The 19,368-nt window shown below is 40.5% G+C and overlaps 1 protein-coding gene across 1 annotated transcript; it reads left to right on the top strand.

Annotated features, from left to right (window-relative positions):
- Positions 1–76: 76 nt before the first annotated feature.
- On the top strand, positions 77–6,639 carry chrna5 (cholinergic receptor, nicotinic, alpha 5). Its single transcript, XM_023819743.2, has 7 exons — positions 77–353; positions 2,855–3,006; positions 3,443–3,487; positions 3,883–3,992; positions 4,194–4,371; positions 4,475–5,164; positions 5,599–6,639. The coding sequence occupies exons 1-7, from the start codon at positions 281–283 to the stop codon at positions 5,755–5,757; spliced, it is 1,407 nt and encodes a 468-aa protein (XP_023675511.1). The 5' UTR covers positions 77–280; the 3' UTR covers positions 5,758–6,639.
- The last annotated feature ends 12,729 nt before the right edge of the window (positions 6,640–19,368 follow it).

Below are 19,368 nucleotides of genomic sequence, written 5' to 3'. Positions count from 1 at the left end.
GGAGACATGATTAATGTGCTCCCTCCCCTCCTCTGTCCTCCTGTGTAATTGTGATACGTAGGGAGGGGGGACGGAGGGAGGAGGAGGGAGTGTGTGACGGGAGGGAGGAAGGCAGTGAAGAGCAAGGTGGGGCATGCAGGCACGTGCACGCAGACGCGTGCAGTCTGGTAGGACACGGCATCCTCGCCCTAGCGCTCACGCGGCGATCTCTGGCACTGTTGCCTTCATGGCCGAATGCCTTCCTCGCGGGCTCTGCTGACAAGATGCTGTCACTGTGAAGATGCTGAGGGCAGTACAACTGGCCGAGGCCCTGTTCCTACTCTCGTGCTGCCGCTACCTCTGCCTGTGTCATGGTAAGCTCGTTTCATTTGGAATTTGCTCTCTGCTTAATGGATGTATTCTTCACGATTTGAAAATAGAGAGTGATGGCAAATGCAATAGAAAGGAAGTTTAGAAACATACTATTTTAAATAAAAGGAACATTTGTTTCAATGTAGCAGTTACAAAAATGAAACGACACTTAACATATATAAGACTAGTTCTTTTACTAAATCTTCCTTCAAATGTGTTTCCTACCTTGTATAAATTGGTGAAAAAAAATACAGCATAAAATCTGATTTATTGTATTGTTTATTGTGTAGCTTTTGCAAAGGCTGCCTGGTGGAGATGGCTGTCCCAAATGTAATGCAAATCTATCTGTCTTATAATCAATGTTGACTTGATCTGAATTACAAAATCTTTTGCATAACAAGCTGCTCCACAGGGAAGATATTTAATACATATGAGGTGACACCATACACTCAGCAGAGACCCTTGGGTCGAGACAACAGATACCCCAGTGTAATTTGATTGGATCAGGAAGCACCATCTCCTGACATTTTAGCCCAATCAATAGTGGAGATGAATTCTGACAGGCCTGTTTACACTGCATCGCCTCATCTGACACTGTTTCCCAAAACCAGCAGGATTTCTAATGGCAGCAGTAGTCCTGTGTGAAACCTTGTTTTAATTAGACAAGTTTAGTATAAGTTAATTGAGTATAAGTGGATGTGCATAATTAATCACAGTGGTCAATGTGTCGTCTATGTATTATTTACATAAACAGAAGTGATATACTGAAAAAAGTATGGCCTTTGTTATTATTGTGAAACTATATATATGTGTGTGTGTGTGTGTGTGTATCAGAGCCAATACTTTACAAGTCAGATCTGACTGATCATGCAGTTCAAATGAAAAGATCAGCTCACATGCTATACGGTAGTTCATTTTATGCTAAATTGCACCATTTCCAACAGACTGTTATATTTTTTGTACTAACATAAGTTATCTTCCTAAATATCTGTTTTGTTCCATTGAATCCCTTAGCAATAGTAAAGCAGGGATGTTTACATCATATTCATGTTGGTGTAAAACTATGTTGAATGTCTCAGCTTAGCAATTTCAAAACTTCCCCTGAAGTCACGACAGTATTCCTGTCACACATGTGTTTGTTGACTCGACCCCTCTAATACCATGTTTGCTGAATAATAATAAAATTACTAAGCACCAATACACTGCTTATATTTTATAACGAATCAAAGGGCCCTGTCATTTCCTGCCTTTATTCTTTGGGGGGTTCATCACAGCTACAATGGGCTTTGTAAGAAGGATAGTGCAGAATGAATAAATCATTTTTAGCTTTTAGCTCCAGCTAAAAAGAAAAGACGTGAGCGATCCTATAAGCCAGGGGTGGCCAATCTTATCCGCAAAGGGCCGGTGTGTATGCGGGTTTTCGTTGCAACTGCCTAAATAGATTTCTAATTAGAGGACTGAATGGCTGAAGAGTCCTCACACCTGGGTTTGAACAGCTGACCTACAGGTTATCCCAAAAACCTGCATACACACCGGCCCTTTACGGATAAGATTGGCCACCCCTGCTATAAGCAATCACTCAACTCTCAGTGATGCTTAATGGAATTTTGTTCATTTGGAAATTTCATTATCAAATAAGCCCCTCTCTGCTGTAATTGTGTTTATGAGGAATACAATAAATGGTATCAGTAAAAAAAGAAAAGTAGTACTTCATTACAAGAAAGTGAACAAGAACTAGGCAGCAAGAAAAAACCCACCAATAGAGCAAAGAATATGCCATGTTTCAATGCATATCCTACACAAAGGTGAAAGCATAGCATGTCACTCAATTTCCTTATGAAAAAAAACGCATGGTTCATATAAGACTAGCAAGCTTCTTATTTCAATTATATATGACAGTGCATGGTGTTTTTTATATGTTCACTAAAAATATGTGTTTTTTCTTGTATGATTATGGGCACATTCATCCCAAAAACACATTTCACATGTAAAACACTCAAGGTAAAAGCCTATAGAACAAACAGTTTTTGCTTTTACATGAACTTTACATTTTGCCGTATGTGCTAATATATGGCTTTAGTAAGAAACAAACGTTTATCGCTTCTTGTTTCTTATTAAAAATGTATATTGCTTTTATATTATTCTAATGAAAGACATCTATGATCTCTCCATATACATTTGGTTTAATTAGACATGAGAAAATTCACGTTATGCAGTGAATGCAGCAACTGAAAAAGGATGTTTCTTTTCCAAAATGGTCATTCTAGTGATGTCATTCTACAGCCTCTGTCCATGATTCAATAAAAGTGACTGCTCTTCTCTTTTCAAAGACAGCCCTGAATATGATTACTCTAAAAGCCAAGGGATTCGAATCATCGACCTTCTGGGCATAGATTCCTAACTAGTAGAGCCTCACACTGCCCCGTATTTTGTGCTTATGCTATTAACACAAAGATGTAAACATTGCACTTTACTATTATTCTTTCCCATTACTTGTGTCTAGCAACACCCAAGCTGTCCTCTTATGCCAAAATGGAGGACCGGTTACTCAAGCACCTCTTCGGCAATTACCAGAAGTGGGTGAGACCAGTGGAGCACCTGAATGGAACGGTACAGGTCAAATTTGGACTCGCCATATCCCAGCTGGTAGATGTGGTAAGAAACTGTATTTCTCTAGCATTATATTGTGCCAAGATCCAAAGCAGTTTTTAAGTTCTCTAGAATCCTTGTTGAAGTCAGAATCAGACATCGATTTCGTTCACTTGGATAGCTGTTTTTTCATCCAAGTAGTGTTTCTCACTAAGACCATATCGCATTGTAGTTGACCTAGTGCGATTCTCTCCAACTGAAAATCTCGCAAATACAAATGTGATGATATTGGACTTGGGTACTAATATATCAATCATGTTACAACAGATTTGAAGTGTGACATCACATATTGTAGCAGGACTGACTGTGGCTTCTACCTAAATCATGGGTTTCCTTCTAGCACAACACCTGGAGCAAGACTTTATGAAATGTATTAGTCCTATTTAGATAGAAATTCTATTTAGAGTATTAAAAGGATCTTTTTTTCTTCACTGACCTGTAGGATGAGAAGAACCAGCTGATGACAACAAATGTGTGGATGAAACAGGTTTGTGCTCCTTGGAGAACATCACATTAAATATCAGCTTTTAATGTGACGATTCCTATGTGTATAAATATCGTCTATGTGTTTTTTAACGATGCATAAGATTATTTGTTCTCAGACATTACCAATGGTTAACCTTCCTAACGTCACCCATCCTCACTTTTTAAATTGAATATATATGCTGATTATTCATTAATTTAAAAGATTCACAAATTATCGGCTTGTCTCAAGTTACTATGAAGGCTATAAAAGAAATCTGTCTCAAAAATGGCCTTACAACGGCCCTCTGAGTCTCTCCTCATTGAAAGGTCCTTATGAAATGAAATTGCAGGGGAAAGTGCATGTCTGCTGCGGGCAGGAATGAAAGACTGCTGGCTCAGAGAGATTTGTATTTATAGGAATGGGTTGATATGAAGCTACGGTGGAATCCGGATGATTTCTTGGGAATAACATCAATCCGTGTCCCTTCAGATTCCATCTGGGTTCCAGACATTGTCCTGTATGACAAGTATGTGACATGATGCTTCTTCCTACAGTGATAGGCTAAAAAATCCCCCATGATCCTGTACAGAATAAATGGTGGAAGATGATTAGATTAATGGACAGTCTAAAAGTCTGAAATGTTAATTATATTGACCTATATTTATGAATTAAGAGGAAGCTCATTTTGCATTTCATAAAATTTTTCTCTTATTATTCACTGGCACAGTGCGGATGGTCATTTTGAGGGGTCTATGACAAAGAGTGTGATCAAGTACGACGGTACCGTCTTGTGGAAGCCCCCTGCTAATTACAAGTCAGCCTGCACTATAGATGTCACTTTCTTCCCTTTTGACCGGCAGAATTGTTCTATGAAGTTCGGCTCTTGGACATACGATGGCTCACAGGTAAACCTCAAAAATGCAGTTCTGCAGTTCAGTTGCAGTTCTGTGTGATCTTGCAGCTCTGGAACGATGGTGATTCATAACCTATTTCATACTTCTTCTGCAGGTGGATATTCTTCTCGAGGACTTCCACGTGGACAAACATGACTATTTTGACAATGGCGAGTGGGAGATCGTAACAGCCACTGGCATTCGCAGTATAAGGACGGATGGATCCTGCTTCTATCCCTTTATTACTTACTCTTTCATCATCCGAAGATTACCACTCTTCTATACACTGTTCCTCATCATACCATGCATAGGCCTCTCCTTTCTCACTATCCTAGTTTTCTACTTGCCCTCCAACAGTGGCGAAAAGATCTCCCTCTGCACCTCAGTGCTGGTGTCACTCACTGTCTTCCTGCTGGTAATTGAAGAGATCATCCCATCATCCTCCAAGGTCATCCCCCTTATCGGGGAGTATCTGGTGTTTACCATGATCTTTGTTACGCTTTCCATTGTCATCACCGTCTTTGTCATAAACATCCACCACCGCTCATCCTCAGCACACCACAACATGGCACCCTGGGTGCGCCACATATTTCTGCACCAGCTGCCCAAGCTGCTCTGCATGCGCAGCCATGCAGACCGCTACACAACCCCTGGAGGCACAAAGGGGGGTGCAGGTAAAGTTGGGGCCAGGATCACCAGGTGCAAGACAATACCTCTCCTCTCCTCCAAGGATGGACTGCAAGCAGCTCTGGAGTCCATCCGCTACATCACCTTGCATGTGGCTAGAGAGGATGAGGTCAGAGAGGTGAGAGAATGACATCATTCCAAACACTCCTCTTAAGACAAAAATATATAGAAAAAAATGGTTTTGTCCATGTACTTGTCTCACAAGTGCCTCTCTATTTGTAATGTCTGTTTATCACTTTGTTAGATTTGTATAATGTTAAATTTAATATACTGGGTCTCTGACATTAACTAACACAGAAGTCCAACATATTAAATGCAATAAAGCATTATTGCATTTAATATCCAGAGACATATTTTGTATTGTTAACACCCTTATCAGAAACTTTAATAATAAAAAAATTAGCATCCAGCACAAACCTAAAACCTAAAAACATGAAAACTCGCACTTGCTTTATTGAGTTAGTTACTAAAAAAAAGAATATCTCATCTCTTTAGTATAGCATTATACATGGACATATCTGTGGTAGATACCTAATCAGTCTTTTTTTGCAGGTAGTACAGAACTGGAAATTTGTGGCCCAGGTCCTCGACCGAGTTTTCCTGTGGACATTCCTCTTGGTTTCAGTGCTGGGTTCTGCCTTGCTCTTCATCCCCGTTGTATACAACTGGGCCAACATTGTTGTCCCCAACTATGCTGGACAGAAGGGCTGAATTGTTTGGAAACAAACTATAAAACAAACAATTTCTGCAAAACATCAGTTTTGCATTTTAAGAGTATTTTTCTTAGTCACATTTTCTAATATAATCATCCATCTATAGTTTGTATGTGTTATAACATATGTTAATATACAAATATAAATAAAATCAAATTTATAAAATGTTCCCAATTTAAAATTTCGATTTATATAGTCTGGTGTTTCAACTTATATAGTCATGTTCCCATTCATCACAATAAAATAAACATACCATACAAAAGCTATTGTTTTCTGCTCAATATGCGGTACATTGTACTGTCATCTATCCCATCTCAAAGTACAGAACGTCGCTACAAAAATAAGGACTTAGAATTAACAAAGAAATCTCTGGCAGAAGATAAATTAGGCCACATGCAAGAGCAGTTTATTTCTGTACAGCTAGTTTGTACCCTGATACACTGACCTTTTTGGATGAATTATTGGACCAAATGACAGCATTTTAATCTGTCCAGTTTTTTGAGTGACAAATTCGCCTGTAGGGGGAGACAATGTCATTACTAAGTAATGCCACAGTGTAAAGAGCAGTGGTTTCCTGCAATGGCTTTGTGTTTTAAAAAACATTGAAGATCTGGACTGAAATGTGCCCTATAACAGAGGGTAGAATCTGTTCTACTGATTCTTGTATTCTTGTTATATCCGTTCCATAATTATCCATAATTATTAATGATGATTATTATTATTATTATTATAGTATTATTATAATTAGAGAACTTATTCGTATGTAAAGAACTTTCCACTATTTCCCATATTTTACATGTATTTTATGCAAATAATAAAATGATCCGGAGTAAGTTAAAAGTACATAACAGTAACATATTGAAAAGTTGAATTTTGTGTCATAAACATACAATGGTTTACATGTTAAATGGAAAATATCTCGTGCCAGGATGTTACTGAAAAAGTGGTTTCCTCCAACTTCGTAAGTCACTTCCTGTGTCAGTGTTTATAAGCTGAAAGTGCTGTAGCTTTACTCTGCATATTATATAATATAAGCAAAGGCATGAACACATGGAAAATGAGAGCAATTTTACTCTACTACCTGCTGATAAGTATGATTTTATCCTGTGTCTTTTTTTTCTTTATAATTTTATATAAAGTTGGCTTGAACAATAACAACATACAATGCATATGAAAAAGTCTACATCCCCTAATTTAAATTGCGTTTTTTTTTTTGTGATGTAAAGCCAGAAATCATGTCGATCATATTTTCCCTGCATAATATGATGCTGCAACGAATAAAATTCAGAAAAAAAAATTCAATGACTTTCAATAAGGGGGTGTACATTTGTTATATGCACTTCATATCGTTCGCACAGTAAAAATTCTTCCAACGCTAACAAAATTAATTAAATTTACCCATGTCTTAATTCAACCACTCAATTATCCATGGCTGGTTAATTAATTTTACGTTTTCTCTGCAGCATGTGCCCAGGGAGCTGTCATCACTCAGAAACCTCAAGATGTTCTGACAAATGATGGGAAACCTACCACTATAGTTTTATGCTCCCACAATGACAACACACTGCACTATATGTACTGGTATAGACAAATACCAGGGAAAGGGATTGAATTAATTGCTAGCATTCTGACCGATAGGGATCCAGAATATGAGAACAATTTCAAAAACAAGACAGATAAATATGAAATAAAAAAAGCTGAGACACTGTCAGGGTCTTTTATGATTAAATCCACGGATACCTCAGACAGTGCTCTATACTTCTGCTCAGCTTCTAAAGCACAGTGAGAGAGCCCACACATTCTCTTAGACAAAAAGTCATGTAAAGACCATTTCTGTCCCTAGAGGGAGACATTCCACTGTGAAGCAACTCAAACCGCCAGTGCTCATGGTAATTTTTTTTTAACCACACACTCTGTAAGAATTCAGATGAAATGATAAGGCAGTGACGTCTATCTAGTTACATCAGGTGTATGAGAAACTGCTCTCCACTTCAGCTAATTTTCTGATATTAAAGAGGAGGCAACCTGTGTCTGTGTTTCTCTAGGCTGAACATACAGTACATTAGAACACCTCAGTTTTTCATTTTTTATGGAAAAGTATGCAGAGTTAATGTTTCAATGTTCAGTGAAATCAAAGCATGGAACAAACAGATTCTTCAAAGTAGCCACATTTAGCTGATATAACAGCCAGACACACATGTGGCATTCTTTCTACAAAGGAAATCAAATATTTGTCAAAATGTTCTTCCCAGCTCTGTTACAGAAGCCTCCATAAATGTATGGAGCACTTGTAGGTTGCTTTGCTATCACCCTCCTGTCCAGTTCATCTCAAAGCAGCTCAATGGGGTTTAAGTCTGGAGACTGCACTGGACATTCCATGTTTTTAAGAGTAGCACTTGTTCTTTTCTTTTTTTATGCAGTTCTGACATAGGCCAGAAGTATGTTTTGGGTCATTATCTTGCTGTATGATGATCCACTGACCAAGTAGACGTAGAAATGCAAAGTGATGTAGGATGGAATGTCAGTCCATCTCAGGGCATATTAAGTAAGTATGAACCCTTTTGGTTCAGAATGCCAGTCACTCTATGAAAGCCACCAACTCTGCTTCCAGACCATCACACTTGTTTGACAGTAGGTGGTACACACTGAGGAACCATCCTTTCGCCTAGTCGACAGCATACAAACACCCAGTGTGATGAACCAGACTTCAAATTTTGATTCATTCATCCGTAAGACTTTCTTTCAGTCTTCTATAGTCCATTTAGTGGTTCATGGACCAGGCAAGCCTCTTTTTCTTATTTTGCCATTTCAGCTATGACCTTCCTACTGCTACTCAACCTGTCGAACCTATAGCAGTCTTCTTCTCACAGTAAAAAGTGAGACTTGGTTACTTTGACCCCGTTAAGCTGTCCTTGAAGCTATTGTCTTATGAGGCACCTATCATGCAAGCTGGTGACTCTCAGAAACTTGTCTTCTGGTTTGTGTTCTGACTTTGGGTCTTCCAGGTCTATTCCTATCACGATTTTCTCCAGTTTCCAATTGCCAGCTGTAAGATGTAAATCTTACAGAGCATGATGCTCTTAAACCAATTAATAAAGTTTACTTCAGTATCAGAAATCACCTGCTGCAGAGGAATATCTGAGTACACATGGAAAATATATACCACCTTCTTTAGCTGCCCTGCATTCACTCCATGTTACAGATGGATACACAGGGGGTCTCTGCGGAGACCCGGGGTAGTAAAGTTTAAATTTTTGATTGCAGTTATTTTCTGAAGTTATAGACATTATTGGTCAGATTGTTGTTTTCAGTGCCTGTTTATCTACCAGAATTATTTATAGTAATAAAAATAAAAGCTATAAAACCTATGAGCATAAGGAGCCTTTTATGATGACTCACAATTTTCACCAAAACATAGACGCCCAAGTCCACTGCAGTTCACTGCAGTGTGGTTGACATGTATGACTTCCAGACACTACTGCACAATACATAGTGAGACAGTGAAACAGTGTATATTTCAGTGCTATCAGTTACTAGTCCTACAATGTTGTCCTGTACATTGTAATAATAAATAATTTGTTTGTAAGCATGAATCTGCGATTAGATTTAATAACGAGTTAGAAAGTTATAAAAAAAACTCATCTGAGACTGACGATTCTGAGTCTTTTATGATTAAAACCACAAAAACATCAGAAAGATGAGAGACACCAGCCTCTACCTTGGTCAAAAGATCACTAGAGGGAGACACTTCACACAGATACAATAAGAACACCCTCATTTTAAATGTGGTCTGAAGAAGCACATATCTCAGCACGAGGCAGCTCTACTCTCATACTCCTAACTAGTTCCAGAACATGCAGAAATTCTCAGATGTTAAAAATGGAGAAAGTCTACCGTTTGCCTACAGTCATCATAATGATACTGTTTCATACAGGTGAAAGAGGATGGTTTCACAGATTATTTTTAAGCTTTGCCTAAAGTATGTCACTATTTCCCAGCTTTTGTGTGCTTGACCATTTCGTTCTCTCTTTTTCAGGGTTCACTGGTGCAGTAAATGTTCTCCAATCTTCACCTTCTCTCACTGGAAACTTTAGTCAGGCCTTTGAGATCACATGTAAACACAATGGCAACAACTACCAATTTATGTACTGGTACCAGCAAATTGAAGGACAGACAGCACTGGAGCTACTTGGATTTCTTCAGATTAATAATGTCAACCAAGATAAATGTACGAGGGAAAATTTAACTTGTCAGGGAACGCACAAGAGAAGGCAACCTTAAAAATCTCCAGTTCTGTGACACAGAAAAGTGGCACATATTTCTGTGCTGTCAGTTATCACGTTGGTGGAGGGCATGCTTTACACTTGCAGAAAACCCAAAAATACACTTCTGTCAGCACCTGCACCCTCATGCTACCAAACATGTTTGTTTTGTTTCATCACTGTGTACCCAAAAGTGTGCAGCAGACAGGAATTACGTAAAGATCCATAAAAATGCGGGAATATCAGTGCTACCTCCAAAACAAGAAGAGCAAATGAAAAGTGACATTTTCATTGCATTAACACAAATAATTACTTTTTGTATTTGATGCTTAAAATGGGAAAGGTGTCCTAGAAGTTATATTGTGATATAAAATATACTATAAACAAGCTTCTATAGGGGGGCAGTATGTGGCTGTTCAAGAGCCCAGCTTCACCAGAATGGTCACATCTCTGGGCCCTTATGCAAGACCCTTAACTCCCAGCTCCATGGGTACCACTGCAGGTGGCTGCCCTTCACTGCCAAGCTTGCTCTAACCTACATATGTGTCTGTGTGTGATGGAGAGCAAGACGGGGTAGGCAAAAAAAGAATGTCCCCACAGGGATCAATAAAGTACGTGTCATTATTATTAAAAACCCAACACTCTCTCAGGCTCCTTCAGAATAACCACAATAACAGCAGAGGATGCAGCTGTCAATCAAGTGGTTACTCTCTTTACATTTTACCTTCAATTCTTCGACACATCCTGGTCTTTTCCAATATAACAGGTGTTCTCAAAATATGACAAAAGTACTGTAGGTTAACTTCACTCTAGTCTTTGGTGCTTCAAGAGAAGGTTCAGGTTTTATTTGATGAAGAATCTAGCTGGCTGTTTTCCTTTGCATTCTAAAGGATTCTTAATAGTCTCCAAAACCAAATTCAAAGTCAGCAATACTCCTCTCATCCTGCTTCTTCCTATTATCTGTTCAGTATAAATGGTAAATTGGCAGAATAATATACATGGTCTAACTCCAGACTCTAACCAGTTAGATCAATCATGACCTTGGCTTCTTGTTTAGTATAGAGCTTCTTAATAGGAGGTGGCAATATCAGTGGTAATTAATGTAACTATAGTATATAACCGGTATGCGCCACACGATCAGAATCAGAATCTTTATTTCCACATGACCAAGGCTGAGGGAAATGTACGTTGGCACAGCTTGCTACTGTCAGAGACAACTAAAGCATAAGCAGACAGTTTATAAATATAAGGCACAACAAATAAATCAGACGTGTAAAACACAAAGCAGGTGATAAATATAGGTAAGAAGTATACTATTTACCCATTTATATTTAACCATTTTGAGTATTCTGTAAATATTGCTACGTATTACATATCTGGTCTTGATTTTTGTTTGCACCACTTGGGTAGTGGTTGTACGGTCGTGTACAAAAACAAGGAACGAATGAATGAGCGAATTAATAAACAAAGGTGGTTTTCTGTGATATTTCAGTGATAAAGACCCAACAAGCAGCATTTCTCTAAAACATCTTAGCTGAAACAGAACAATCAAGATGGGGTCTTCTTAGCTCTTACTTGTGTTCCGCCATCTGTGTTTCATAATTTCAATGTCAAATGAAAAACACGTTCTACAAAAACCCATGATTTCAGGACCTTGAAAAACGCAGACCCTACGATACAAAATACATATAAAAAGTTCCAAACCAAGAGGTTTGGAACAGAGCCTTGATTATGATGTTGTGAAGGCTACTGTCTTGAGGGCTTATGAATTAGTGCCCGAACCTTACCGGCAAAACTTCCGGAAACTTTGTAAATCCGCCCAGCAAACTCACATGGAATTCGCTCTGGAGAAGCCCCTCCTCTTTGATAAATGGTGTACCGCTAGTGGTGTGACTGACTTTGATCAGCTTAAAGAGCTGCTTTTGTTAGAGGAGTTTAAAAACTGTGTACCTGATCATGTTGTTATATATGTCAATGAACAGAAGGTTACGTCTCTTGCGGAAGCCGCTACCCTCGCCGATGAATTTGTGTTAACCCATCGAACCGTGTTTGTCCCTACTCCTTTGCCTCGTAAGCTCCATCCCAGATCGGTGCCGCCTCCTGAGAAGGCTGCTACGACAACCCCACCGGTAGAAACAAGGGAATGTTTCTATTGTCATGAAGTTGGTCATCTCATTTCTGTTTGCCCTGCGTTTCGGCGCAAGAATGCTCGTTTGGCTGTTAAGAAGGTACATGTTGCCGATTGTGTTATTGATGTCTCACTGCCAACCAACTCCGTCGAACCCGCCTTCCAACCATTTGTGTTTACTGGTTTTGTTTCGCTCGATGATTCTGATGTAAAGTGCCCCGTAACCATTTTGCGTGACATTTTGCTGCTCAGTCCTTTATACTTGACAATATATTACCTTTTAACGACTCGACCTATTCTGGTTACGATGTTCTTGTACAGGGTATTGAGTTGGGAACTGTGAGAGTGCCTCTTCACCAGGTTTATTTGAAAACAGACGATTTCACCGGTTTTGTTAAAGTGGCTATTCGCCCTCGTCTCTCGGTTTCGGGAGTAACTTTCATTTTGGGTAATGACATCGTGGGAGGGAAGGTAGTTCCATTACCGGAGGTAGCGTCAGAACCAAGGTACTGTTCTGACAATTTAGATTGTGACTACCCTGCTGTATTTCCCACCTGTGTTCTCACTCGGTCTCAGGCTCGAGAATTAGCAGATATTGACCAGGCTGACACCTTCATGGCTGATCGGGAGGTCTCCCTTTTGCCCCCGTGCTCTAGTCCAGCGCCTGAGCTAGAAGAACCTGTTCTACACCAAGCCACTGATAGCATGTGTACGCGGGGAGAGTTAATCTCCGCTCAGGGAGCTGACCCATCCCTGAAGGAGTGCTTTGATTCGGTCGTAGAGAAGGCAGACTTAGCAGACCATCCAGTGGCATACTTTGTCGATCAGGAAGTGGACACCTCCTCAATCTCCCAAGGAATGGGCTACGGTGATTCAGGTTGTTGTTCCGTGTTCCCATAGAAACCAAGTATTAACCTTAGCTCACGACCACCCGTGTTCGGGCCACTTAGGGGTTAGGAAGACGTTCGCTCGCATACTGAAATGTTTTTATTGGCCAGGGATAAATTCGGATGTAAAGAGGTATTGTCGTTCGTGCCACACTTGCCAGTTAATTGGGAAGCCCAATCAAATGATTCCCCCCGCTCCCCTGCGCCCAGTCCCAGCGATTGGGGAACCGTTTGAACACGTCTTTATTGATTGTGTAGGTCCATTACCTAAAACTTGTTCTGGAAATAGTTACCTCTTTACGTTAATGTGCGCTACTACCCGCTACCCTGAAGCGATACCTATGCGGAGTTTACCACATTTGGTTTACTGAGGTATATACAGTCCGACCAAGGGTCGAACTTCACTTCCCGGTTATTTTCGCAAGTGTTACATGAGTTGAATATTCGACATCAGGTCTCCAGTGCTTATCACCCGGAGTCCCAGGGTACCCTTGAGCATTTTCATCAGTCATTTAAGACGATGCTGTGAACCTACTGTTTAGAGGCGGGAAAAGATTGGGATGAAGGAGTGCCTTTGCTTTTTTTCGCAATTCGGGATACTGTGCAGGAATCCACTGGGTTCAGCCCAGCTGAACTTGTTTTTGGGAATACGGTGCGTGGCCCTTTAAAGATACTGCAGGAGCAGTGGTTGTCCCCAAGTCCACCTCCTCAGACCAGGAATGTGTTGAGCTTTGTTAGCTCTCTGCGTGAGCGCCTTGGTGCAGCCAGGGACTTGGCCAAGCTATGGCTGGACAATAATTCGATATCAATATATATCGCGATAGAATTTTTTTCGATAACGGTGATACGATTTTTAAACACATTTCCGATATTTCGATATACATTTGAATATTATATATATTCACCGGCTTTTAAAAATGTATCACAAGTGCTAAACAGCGCGTATTCAAATCGCATTCGCATGGTAATTTGCTGAACAACGCAGCTGTGAAACGTGATCCAGGTAAAACTTTTTTAGACAGCATAAATAATATTGAAGCATTTGTTTTCAAGCAGACTGTTAAAAGCAAAAGCAACAAAGCATTTTAGACTTTGTAAAGAAACCATAGTAACCACGTGTATGATACTTTTCAGAGCTGTGTCAGAGCGAAATGACTCCTGAATTTAATTTTGACACTGGTTAGCTTTTTGTAAAAACGAACTACAGTACACCCCGCAGGTTTTTTGTGATTTTGTGAGCGATCTTTTTGTTTTCAATGTTGGAGAATATAATTAAAGGTTTGTATCAAGAAACGATGGTGGTTTTTATTGTATACTGGTAAATCTCTGCTGTTAGTTGGTGGTATGCCTTTTGTTAGCCAACATGTATGTCGGGGCCGGCTCTACGCTGGGGCAACGCCCCCTTATGCAAACGTCCTGCCCCCTTAAATCAAACTTTTAGAAGTTGAGGAAGAAAATAATAATTACCCACAAACTGAATATGGACAAGATTTACTACAGTAGCTGAAAAATCCACTGAAAAAGGCACAAACGAGATGATAAGTTTCACTTCTTGTTCGCTCTTTCCCTCCGCGTTCTGTTTGTGCGCGGGCTCACGCAGCACTCGGCAGATCCCCCACTCACCCTCCCCCCAGCTAAACATCCAATCACTGTTAGTATGCAAATGAGCCAGTTTCTCAGTAGGCAGGGCAGGGCGAAATGAGCTGCGTGATCGCGGAAGGTTTAGAGGAAACAGCAATCTCTCTCGTCAAAATCATAGCGACTAGTGAGATCATGGTTCGAATTATTTTTGTCTATTTGGGGGGGTCTTGATCGGGGGGTACTGTACCCCCCAGTACCCCCCGATCAAGACCCCCCCCCAAATAGACAAAAATAGCAGTTTGGGGGGGGGGGGGTATTAACATTTTTCTTGTTGTTTTTTTTTTTTTTTTTTTAAAGAAAGATAACCTCACCTTGTAGGAAAATTTTATGTAAAACGATTTTAGACACCCCTAGTGTGGATCGTACCATTTGAACCACCTTGGCGCTAGAAGCAGCTTAGCCAGTCGGTTACGTCATTCATTCTCATTGAGCGACTTGTTCGTTGTGATTTCAAGATTCTTTATTCGTCACATACATAGTTATAACAAGTACAACATGTAGTGAAATGAACCCTGACCGATCCTATTTTTCAGTTTTATATTTCAAGACTCGGTGAATTGATTTTTTCTTTTTCATAACTTAGCCTACCCTTTTTAGTTTTGGTAATATTGGCAATAGTGAAAAGTGTTTTGTTGGGTTCAAATATGTTTGATATAGGCCATCCAATTAAGGTAAATGTCATGTTTTTACTTGTTTTAATCTGATGAGGAATATTTTATTTTATTTTTTGTTGTTTTACTTTTCAGTTTTCCCCCTGAGGGATTGCCACCTTATGTGGTCAGGGGGTTTGCGTGCCTCAGTGACCCTAAGAGCTACACCAGCAGAAGCTTAGCCTTCAGGTGGGACACCCAAGTTGGACAGGTCTTAGGGTAGAGGCCTGACAAAGTGCAATCCAATTACATGACAAAAACTGTTATCCAGAGCACCACCCCACCCCTTTACCGCCTTTGTCGCCACCATGTGCCCCCTTCACATTTATGTCTGCCCCCTCATATATGCATGTCTAGAACCGGCCCCGATGTATGTACATATTTATAGCATGCCGATCGCGTCAAACAAATCGCGGCAATGCCAAAAACCCGTGCATGTACATTCTCAGTTATTAACGCACATAAATACATTTCAAGCACATGCTAATATATTGCTGCCATATTGGTTTTCGGTTATCTCGATCATCGGTTATCTCGACGCTTTTTGGCAACCCCCTAGGCCGGCGACATAACCGGGTTCGACTGTATATGAATAATCAACCTGTTCTAGTTTAAATGGAAATTTTATTGTTAATAAGCTGAGTCTGAGAGTTTTATTTATTTGATAGTTTATTTCACATTTCTTGTTTGTAAAGGCTAAATACAAATAAAAAGTAAACCTTTTTTTTTTTGTACTGTTTTTATTTAACCCTCTTGCTGTGTTCCAGTCAAACTTGACCGTTTTAAAAGTTTTATCTCAGAAAAATGTTGTTAACTTGATCAGACTGACCTATGATTCCATGACTTTGTCCATGAAGAGGATTTCTACACACAAAATAAATTGTATTGTTTTACATAAATTGTTTTGTGTTTTATTCAACTTTTATATACTCTTAGTGTACCGGTCAGAAACGGGCAGAATGGGGGAGACAACAGTAAAAAAAACTCTTTCCCACGGGAACAACACCTGTGTTAGCAGTTCTCGCAGGAAGTTGCAACAGTGTTTCAATAACATTGAACTTTTCCCGTAGATTTGGTATATAATGCTTTTTTGAGGCCTTGCTCACAGTTCGTTGTGTGGCAGCACCATGGCAGGTCGATATACCGTAAGTGAGGCTCTTGATTACATATTTGATTACCACACTGGTGAGGAGGAGAGAGGCCAGGAAACTGACAGTGAGGATGGATTAGAGGAGGTAGTGTCAGAAGCTGAAGACGACACGGAATATAACCCAGACCAAGAAATAACAGATGAGGAGGAATCCAGTGATGAAGAGCATGGTCATGCTGAGGCTGCTGCCACATTGAAGTCAAAGAATGGGAACTTATCCTGGTCTTCATCCCCACCTGAGAATCAAGGTAGGCTTTCAGCTGAAAATGTCATCAGGATGGCCCCAGGACCTACAAGATATGCCATATCCCGAATTGATGACATCCAATCCTGCTTTGAATTGTTCCTGACTGAGTCCATCGTAACCATAGTGATAAACATGACCAACTTGGAGGGAAAACGGATTTTCAAAGACAATTGGAAGGAGGTAAACCAGACAGACATCAAGGCATACATGGGTATTTTGATTTTAACTGGTGTGTACAGATCCAGAAATGAATCTACCAGCAGTTTATGGGATGCAGAGTCTGGTCGGGCAATTTTTCTGGCCACCATGTCACTCCAGAAATTTCACATGTTGTCACGGGTGATTCGCTTTGACAACCGTGATACAAGACCATGCCGTCGTCAACAAGACAAACTGGCAGCGATCAGAGAGGTTTGGGACAAGTGGGTGGAGCGCCTGCCACTCATCTATAACCCAAGTCCAAATGTCACGGTGGATGAGCGTCTGGTTGCTTTTAGGGGACGCTGCCCTTTTAAACAGTATATGCCAAGCAAGCCGTCTAAATATGGCATAAAGATATGGGCAGCATGTGATGCCAGGACAAGTTATGCCTGGAACATGCAGGTTTATACTGGGAAACCTCCGGGTGGTGTTCCTGAAAAGAACCAAGGGAAGCGTGTGGTCCTGGAGATGACTGCAGGTCTCAAGGGACACAACATAACATGTGATAATTTCTTCACCTCCTATGCTCTTGGTCAGGAGCTGCTCCAAAAAAAATTGACCATGTTGGGAACGATCAGAAGAAACAAGCCTGAGCTGCCTCCCGCCTTACTTGCTACCCAGGACAGGGATCGTTTTTCTTCCAGATTTGCCTTCACCGACACTCACACTCTTGTGTCCTACTGTCCAAAGAAAAGGAAAAATGTGCTCCTGATGACAACTCTGCACAGGGATGCAGCTGTGAGCACTAGGGAGGACAAGAAACCCAATGCCATCCTGGATTACAACAGGAACAAAGGCGGAGTGGATAACCTTGATAAGGTATGTTGATTTTTATTTATCATGTACTTCATCTCTATCATCAGATTGTTTGCACTGCACTATAAAAGTAAGACTTGGTTTTGGTGGAGTACACATTAAATCTATGAACAACACTGAGTCAGTTCTATCCATTTGAAGATGCAAACATGTTGTAGATGTGATCCGTTAAAACGATGCCTTGATGCATCACACAAAACATGAGAGATTATTTGTATGTACTCAAGATTTTATCTACTTTTCACACTTTTGCAGGTTACTGGCACATACTCTTGTCAGAGGAAGACAGCACGATGGCCCATGGTGTTATTTTTCAACATCTTAGATGTGTCAGCTTATAATGCATTTGTGGTGTGGATGGAGGTGAATCCAGGATGGAAGCAGGGAAAATTTTTCAAGAGGAGGCTATTCCTGGAGGAGTTGGGGAAAGCCATGCTGGCACCCCACATTCAACAACGCCAACACCTTCCCCGAACACCAGCCTCTGCAGCATTGGTGACAGAGATACAAGGCCGAGAAGCAAGTTCACTTGCTGCAAGAAAGAGAGGTGACAAGAGGAAGAGGTGCAGTCTATGTGCACCAAGAGATGTAAAAACAAGCATTGTATGCCTTAAATGCAATGCATATATTTGCAAGAGACATGCAACAACCTGCACATATTGTCCCACATGTGCATGAGAAAAAACACCAGTGAAATTTGAGTTAACTCACTCCACCAAGTTTAGAAGCCTGGTTTTGTTATCAGTTTTCAGTTTTTTTCTGTTATCAGGCAAAAACACATCTGATAGAATTATGAACATTGTAATGTTATTGTTCTTGATATTTGTTCTTTAACATATTAAGACATTGATCTTGGAATATTGTCAAGTGTAGTTTTGGGATAATTTCCTTTGTACGCAAATAAAATATTCCCGGTCATATTTGACCAGGAACACAACAGGTGGTATTTTATGTGACTGTTTAAAAATTAAAAATGGTTTCATAACAAATGTCCTTGGTAATTTTGACCAAAGTAGTCTGTGATAAACAGTATGCTATGTTTTATCTGATTATGTCTTGTAGTCAAAATAATCCAGAAATTATGTTTTTTAGAACTCAAATTCAAAATATATAAGGTCAGATCAATGAGCCATAAAGGCCAAAAATTACAAATAGAAGTTCAAAACATGTCATGTGTCATATCCCGCTCCGTACGATCCCGATGTGTGCCACGCCCCCCTCATTACCTCGTGTTCAGCCCTGATGGTTCTCACCTGTTGCCTGTTTCGTTTACCTAGTCCTGTGTATATTAGTCCGCGTCTCCCCATGTCTGCCAGATCCGGCATTGTATTGTCATGTACTGTGCTTCGTCTGTCCGTCAGCCTCAGAATAAACCCCGTTTGCCCGTCAGTCCTGGCTTGTTCTCGTTTGCTTCCCGGCTCGCCGGTCCCCGAACGTGACAGAATGCCGGATCTCTGTAGCAACACGACGCGGGAGACCGAGCACCACCGGCTCGGTCTCCTGCAAGACTTCGTGTATTGGCGCTCCCAACCGCAAGTACTGGAGGATCCTGTAGCCCTGGAGCTGGCCACCCGGGGCGCGGACCTCCTCACAGAAGAGCGCCCGCCTGGACAGCAGTACCCGCTCG

The sequence above is a fragment of the Paramormyrops kingsleyae genome, chromosome 11, assembly GCF_048594095.1.
Source record: "Paramormyrops kingsleyae isolate MSU_618 chromosome 11, PKINGS_0.4, whole genome shotgun sequence".
NCBI classification, from domain to species: domain Eukaryota; kingdom Metazoa; phylum Chordata; class Actinopteri; order Osteoglossiformes; family Mormyridae; genus Paramormyrops; species Paramormyrops kingsleyae.
This window is presented reverse-complemented; position numbering and strand designations above follow the sequence as displayed.

Coding starts and splice junctions, on each gene's coding strand:
- chrna5 (XM_023819743.2), top strand. CDS start 281: ATGCTGAGGGCAGTACAACTGGCCGAGGCCCTGTTCCTACTCTCGTGC. Junction 4,372..4,474: donor GGACATACGATGGCTCACAG/GTAAACCTCAAA, acceptor CTTCTTCTGCAG/GTGGATATTCTTCTCGAGGA. Junction 5,165..5,598: donor GAGAGGATGAGGTCAGAGAG/GTGAGAGAATGA, acceptor CTTTTTTTGCAG/GTAGTACAGAACTGGAAATT.